The following is a 7,488-nucleotide window of genomic DNA, read 5'->3' as shown; positions in this document are numbered from 1 at the left end:
CTTGGTCAAATTAGATTTCACATATAAGATAATTCATCCATCCCCCTGTGTGATGGCCTGGCGGCCGGTCCAGGGTGTCTCCTCGCCTGCCGTCCAATTACTGCTGGGATAGGCTCCAGCATCCCCGCGACCCTGAGAGCAGGATAAGCAGTTCAGGTAATGGATGGGTGGATAGATGGGTAATACATCCCATACAGAATCTAAACACAGTAAAATAGGTTAACACACTTCCTTATGACTGAACTGTAGTTAATGACTTTTTTCATTTTTTCCACTGTGATAATCAATAATGAACTTTGTAGAGATTCAAGTTTTCTCAAAGTCCAACCCAATGTATGAATTAACTTCAGTCAACAAACGACTGAGGCGTCCGGGTGGCGTGGTTGTCTACTTTGTTGCCAACCAACACGGGGATCTCCGGTTCGAATCCCCGTGTTACCTCCGGCTTGGTCTGGCGTCCCTACAGACACAATTGGCCGTGTCTGCGGGTGGGAAGCCAGATGTGGGTATGTGTCCTGATCGCTGCACCGGCGCCTCCTCTGGTCAGTTGGGGCGTCTGTTCGGGGGGGAGGGTGGACTGGGGGGAATAGCGTGAGCCTCCCAGGCGCTACGCCTATGCCCCCCTGGTGAAACTCCTCACTGTCGGGTGAAAAGAAGCGGCTGGTGACTTCACATGTATCGGAGGAGGCATGTGGTAGTCGGCAGCTCTCCCCGGATCGGCACAGGGGGTGGAGGAGCAGCGACCGGGACGGCTCGGAGAGTGGGTTAATTGGCCGGGTACAATTGGGGAAAAAAAAGGGGGGGGGATAAATGATTGACAGATACAATGTGAGGAAGGGTTGTTAAAACGGAGATGGGGTCTCCAGGGAATCTGGTGGTTAGACTTGGCTCAAGGTACAGATGTGTGTCCCGATTAGAGAACACGGAAACAGACTTTCCCAGTTAGGCTGCGTTAATTTAGGCTGTGGTCTGTAACAGTGATCCAAACAAGGGAACGCTGTCAGAACATAATCATATGCCGATAAGGACTGTTATTATTAATCACATTTATCAGCAACAAATTGGCCGCTAGCATACTGCCCCCCCCCCCACGAGGCGTATAAACTGGTGAAATTACCGGCAGAGATCTGTGCGGTTACCGAGTAATCGCGCTAATATCTGGTTTGCAGTTATGAATATGAGCACATATATTTGAGCATTTACACACGGCAATAAACAGAGGTTGCATAGGTGGGTAGCGAAAACAAGAGAGGAAAAACATCGCCGTCTCAACGTCAACAACACGTAGGAAAACTTCACTAGACGTCACGTCACCGGATCGTAACACGGCAGCCAGTGCGTTCAGGGCCAGTCTGTAACTAACAGCTCCGTGAGGTCCCTTACAGGGGACGGAGTAAATCACTATCACAACGAAGCAAACTAAACCTATAAGGCAGTGGGCAGGCAAACTTATCACACAACTATGTAGGCTTTCTAACAGTTGTCATGGTGATGTGAGGATAGGTTGTCATGGTGACAGCACACACCTTCCTCTGCACCAAGAAAAATGTAATCCTGTTGTAACTAGATTTAACTAACCAAAGTGGAACCGGACCAAAACCAAATCAAGCAAGGTCATCTAAATAAATTATACCTCAAATCACCTCAATTAAACACACAGCAAGATGCCTGCTGATGGTTAGTGTGTGTGTGTGTGTGTGGGGGGGTGTAAAGTTGCATTGTGATGATGTTTATCTTATGTGAACATTAAGCTGCGGCTCTGAGATCAGCCGAATCCCTTTTGTATGTGTGTGTGTGTGTGTGTGTGTGTGTGTGTGTGTGTGTGTGTGTGTGTGTGTGTGTATTAGCTGTGCATGACATATGCCATAGTATACAATCACATTACCAGATTGGATTAAGATATGTATCAGGAAGTTAGTTACATAACAATTAATCCCGCACATGCTGAGAGAGGCTCGTGCCGTGGTTCAATCCGATCCGTCAGGTGATGCAAACCGCTGATGGACCATACAGACATTTTATATGAGGGTGTTTTACATTTGGCTTTGTTAACACAACACGTCCATCCACCCCCCAGATAGCATCCGGATGTGGGCCACTTCAGGCAATGGTGCGGCGCCGATGGCCTTCTTCTGGCCCTGACAAAATGGATGCGAGCCTGAAGTGGCCCACATGTGTAATAAGTGGCAAATATGGCCCAAATATGCCAAATCAAATGTGGGCCTTTTTTTTTGGCAAAGATGCGGTGCTCTCGGCAACATGTAATCTGGATGTGACCCTGAAGTGGCCCGTGTGGTAAATGCTGAATATGGCCCAAATATCACAAAACAAATATGGGCCACCTTTGGCAAAAATGTGGCGCATGCGGCATTGCCATGGCTTGGTTCAGGCCCAGATCTGGCAAACAGGAGCGGACCGCCCAAGTGCCATCATTCCATGTGCGGATGAAAGTGTCGGATGTAGGACGGGTCCGGGCAACAGCAATTTTGCTATCTGGGCCTCCATGTGTTTTATGATTAATATAACAAATACAGTCCCAAACAAACGTGTGGTGAGTCAGGCGGAAGTGTCTGTGTCCGGCTGACAATGGGAACGGTGTTGGTTTGGTTTCTTTCACGTGAACTCCTAAAACGTCTTTCTTCTTCTCTGCTCTGATAACTTGCTTCATGTCAAACCTTCTGTCGTGCTTCTGAAACACCGCGACAGCTTGTTTTACAAACTGAAACACTAAAGTTTGCTCGGACAAATGAACGTGGTTAAAGTCTTCATGATGCTGATAACTTTGATAAAACTCAGGAAGGAGTTTTACTCTCCCGTCAGAAAACGATCCAGGACATCTCAGTTTGAGACTAACTTCACGTTTTCAAATCGAATGTTTCACCTTGGGCTGAATAAAATTCAACCAAACGTCTGAGCACTTGTCTCTCATCCACCTGTAACAAAGTTCTACATCATTTATTCCATCAAAATACCAAACCATAGTCATGTCGTACTTTTAAAGTGACTAAAAAGGGATTTTCCAAGCCAAAAATTCAACATCTTGATTATAAAAAGTAGAATGAGAACAGATAAAAGAGTAGAATGAAAAGAAAATAAAGTGCCCAGAAGAAGAGCGTTGAATCTGAGGCCATCCGGGTAACGTAACGGTCTATTCTGTTGCCTAGCAACGCAGGGATCGCCGGTTCCAATCCCCGTGTTACCTCCGCCATTCATTCAGCAGCCAGCTACTCTTGCCCTACAGACAGACTGGTGACGGGTGAAAAGTTTCAAGTTCAAGTTATGTCCACAGTTATGAGGACGAGCGGACGGACGGAATTGTGGACGTAAATGTACAACTTGAAAATTTCCCCCCGTTTGCTGGTAGGTGCAGCTGAAGGTTTGTCACAATTCTGTGCATGTCGTTGACATTTACCCACGGTAAATCTTGCAGGCATCGCGAAAAATATGCTATTGTCAACAGCACGCGCCAACAAACAGGAAACTGGTATGACCGCTGCAGCAGAAACCAGAAGACAGTGGACTACAGTTATGCACAGAGTCGATTGGGGAGGAAAAACGGGAAAAGCCCCCCCCCCCCTAAAAAAGGGCAGTCTGGCAAAAGACATTTTAAACGCATTTTAAGAGGGTTCGAAATGAGGACACAGTTAGCCATAGATGTCCAGGAAGGCCATTTCTATAAGAACAGATTCGATACCAAAATCTGCGACCTGTCAGATTAGGTGACCCTGCCCTTTAAACGCGCTATTTCAGCAGCCCCCCTGGATGCTTGCTTACCCTGCATTAAACCACACCAAACCCACGTTTAAAATGAACTATCTCCAACCTAATGCCTAAACTTAACTTTACGGTTAAATTTAACCGTATCTAAACCTAAATAGTGTATCCAGCCTGAAATAGCATGTTTTAAAGCAGGGTCACATAATCTGACGGGGGACAGATGGTGCAACACCAGCACCGTCCCAGACAGCAGACACGTTTGGGCCTAATCTGGGGCACTTTTGGTACTTACGGCTCAGTTACGGCACTGTTGTGTGGGCCAGACATGGCCCAAATGCATGAACCGGGTTTGACTTGGGTTACAGCAAATACTGTGTGGGCCAGATGTGGGCCTGTGGCTGAGTTGAGGCAGCCACAGTCACCCTGAGTCAACGCCATCATTCAAGGCCAAATGTGAACTGCAGATGTGGGCCATATTTGAGCCAAAGATTCTTTGCTATCTGGGGTCCAGCTGCTTTGCTGCAGCGGATGTGTGCTTCATATTATTGTCCTCCATACTCCTCAATGCCTTTAATGCTTTCACAATTTCTGCTCCGCCGTGTTCATTATTTCAAATTTGTGACTTTCTGGTCCTGAACCAGCAGCCAAACCTTCATACACAGTAATAAAATCTCATGAAACCGAAATCCAAATAATTTTCCTTCTTTGATAGAAATTTGTGTAACCGGTTATTTTTTTGCCCGGTGCGGGATTCGATACGGGGTGTACTGCACCACAAGGCGACACCACTAACCGCTCGGCTAAAGGTTCAGACCCGTTAGCTAGGGGCTAACGTGTTTTATTAGTAGTTTACATTTGCCTGTATGAAGTTCATCTAGAAGGATCCGTGGATACCTTCATGATATATTAGCCTTAAAAGGGGTGATAAACTTTATTCAAGAATTAAAACATGTTTAAATTCCGTTTTAGTGGTCATATTTGTTCTTAATATTTCCACAGTCCCACGACGCGTTACCCTCTAATGAAGGAATTATGAGTCAAATCAAATTGCGACACTTCCACTTGATCCCCAAATGTACCGACGCGTGGCTGCGTCCGGACCGCGTGCCTCACGTTGGACACCACGTCCACATCCCGGAGCAGCGCGGACAGGAAGCGGTTAAACTTGAAAAGGAAGCCCCGCCTCGAGTGCGCCGCTGCGGGCTGAACGGCGAGCCTCTCACAGGCGCAGACACACGCGGTCCGGCGACGCTGGCAGGCTGGGGACGATGAGACAGGTCCGTCATCGAGGACCGGGTTCCGTTTGCTGACCGGTGGACAGGTGTTTGGTTCCGGTTCGAGCGGTCCGGCGTAGCTGCGCTTTGAGCCCAGGCAGAGGTACAGGTCCGGTCCGAGTCTTGAGTCCGGATGAATGATAATTTGTCGTTCGGAACCACGTCTACCTTTCAAGCATGTGAACCGAACCGGCTGTGGATCTGAACCGGATCCGGAACGTCATGGAAGGGTCCAGATTTCCCCGTATCTGACCGGCGGTGGGACAACCTGTTGCCGGTTGTGTCGCCGGCAGCGCGGGACTCCGGGATGTTTACAAATAAACCACGAAACAAGGAAGGAAAACAAACGAAGTAAACAAACAAACAAACAAAAGACATGTCCGCCCGCTGCCGGCTCCGTCATCTCGGGACCATGTCCCCGTGCCGTGCCACGGTGCCGTTTTTAATCCTGATCTCTGTTCAGTTTTGTTCCGTCGAGTCCAAAGCGCTCCGTGTACCGGACGGTTCCGGAGCGGACCGGGACTCCGCCGCACTGATACCGGAGGAAGGAGAACGGGGGGAGTCAAACGGGACGGCAGCAGAGATGTCTTCGAACCTGCAGCCGCGTAAGTTTCCTTTACTTTTTGAGTTGGGTCGTTTCTGTGTCGGGAGGATCTGTTAAGTTTCATTTCTCTCTTCAGTCTGGATTCCCGTTTCTGCAAACCCCTTCCCTGCCCGGTCCATTTACAGTTAAAGTTGTTTAATTAAGCGGACACCTTTTTTTGCTACCCAGAAACACATCAGAGTCAGCAGTTCACCCTGTCACCCCGCAGAGGGGACGTATTTATAGCGCTGTACCGCTGATGCCTCACCCGCGCACACGCCATGTGCCCCCGCCATGCGGGCTAACATCCCGCTCACCCGGAGCGGGCAGGAGTCCGGCGTCTCGCTCAGGAACGACCTCGTCATTTTTGCCAGGAGGAGCCGAGCGTCGAACCAGCAGCCCTCCAGTTACCGGGCGACCTGCTCTACCTCCCGAGCCACTGCTTTATCATATAGACGAGAGTTCATGTCATGACAGGTGTATTTGGTGCAGGTGAACAAGAGACAGCTAGATCACCAACATGGACGTCAGAAGTAATAGTGGATTCAGAGTACAAGTACGCCTCCAATCAGTGTGAAAGTCCACTGTTGGTGGTCACTGGGAGCTGGCCAGTGGTGGTCACTGGGAGCTGGCCAGTGGTGGTCACTGGGAGCTGACCAGTACAATTGCAGCTTTCGACTGTTGGTCACTAGGAGCTGACCAGTACAATCACAGTCCTCTACTGTTGGTCACTGGGAGCTGACCAGTACAATCACAGTCCTCTACTGTTGGTCACTGGGAGCTGACCAGTACAATCACAGTCCTCTACTGTTGGTCACTGGGAGCTGACCAGTACAATCACAGTCCTCTACTGTTGGTCACTGGGAGCTGACCAGTACAATCACAGTCTTCTATTGTTGGTCATTGGGAGCTGACCAGTACAATCACAGTCTTCTACTGTTGGTCACTAGGAGCTGACCAGTACAATCACAGTCTTCTACTGTTGGTCACTGGGAGCTGACCAGTACAATCAGTCTTCTACTGTTGGTCACTGGGAGCTGACTAGTACAATTGCAGCCTTCGAACGTTGGTCACTGGGAGCTGACCAGTACAATCACAGTCCTCTACTGTTGGTCACTAGGAGCTGACCAGTACAATTACAGCTTTCGACTGTGGGTCACTGGGAGCTGATCAGTAGAATTGCAGTCTTCTACTGTTGGTCATTGGGAGCTGACCAGTACAATAACAGTCCTCTGCTAGTGACATATTCGGAGCCCCGTGGTGGCAGTCAGGGGTTTCTTACTGAATCAAGGAAATGACGGAAGAATAAAGTAACTCTGTCTAGGACTAGATAATAGTTCAGTATTATGGTTTGTCATCCTACAATGGTATTGTATTGGAATAAAATTAAGATATGATGATAATAACAACAATAATAATAATACATTTTACTTGTATAGCACCTGGGCGGCACGGTGGTTAGCGCTGTCGCCTCACAGCGAGAAGGTGCTGGGTTCGAGCCCCAGGGTACTCCAACCTTGGGGGTCGTCCTGGGTGTTGTTCTCCCCGTGTCTGTGTGGGTTTCCTCCCACAGTCCAAAGACATGTAGGCCAGGTGAACTGGCCGTACTAAATTGTCCCTAGGTGTGTGTGTGTGTGTGTGTGTGTGTGTGTGTGTGTGTGTGTGTGTGTGTGTGTGTGTGTGTGTGGGGACCCTGTGATGGCCTGGTGGCCTGCCAAGTCAAGTCAATTTTATTTGTATAGCCCAATATCACAAATTAAAAATTTGCCTCAAGGGGCTTTACAGCAACACAACATCCTGTCCTTAGACCCTCGCATCAGATAAGGAACAACTCCCTAAAAAAAAAAACTTTTAACGGGGAGAAAAAATAAGAAACCTCAGGGAGAGCAACAGAGGAGGGATCTCTCAAGATGA

The 7,488-nt window shown here is 48.5% G+C and overlaps 1 protein-coding gene across 7 annotated transcripts in view; it reads left to right on the top strand.

Moving 5' to 3' along the window:
* The first annotated feature begins 4,928 nt into the window (after positions 1–4,928).
* The window catches only part of adam15 (ADAM metallopeptidase domain 15), a 54,336-nt gene continuing 51,776 nt past the window's right edge, over positions 4,929–7,488 (top strand). For all 7 annotated transcript variants that reach the window (XM_056286838.1, XM_056286832.1, XM_056286834.1 and 4 more), the window contains exon 1: positions 4,929–5,596. In XM_056286838.1, the coding sequence (XP_056142813.1) occupies positions 5,368–5,596 (229 nt within the window). In that variant the 5' untranslated portion in view covers positions 4,929–5,367. The remainder of the gene's footprint in view (positions 5,597–7,488) is intronic.

Source organism: Lampris incognitus, chromosome 9 (assembly GCF_029633865.1).
Source record: "Lampris incognitus isolate fLamInc1 chromosome 9, fLamInc1.hap2, whole genome shotgun sequence".
NCBI classification, from domain to species: domain Eukaryota; kingdom Metazoa; phylum Chordata; class Actinopteri; order Lampriformes; family Lampridae; genus Lampris; species Lampris incognitus.
The sequence above is the reverse complement of the archived record's forward strand: the minus strand, read 5'-3'. Positions and strand labels throughout refer to the sequence as shown.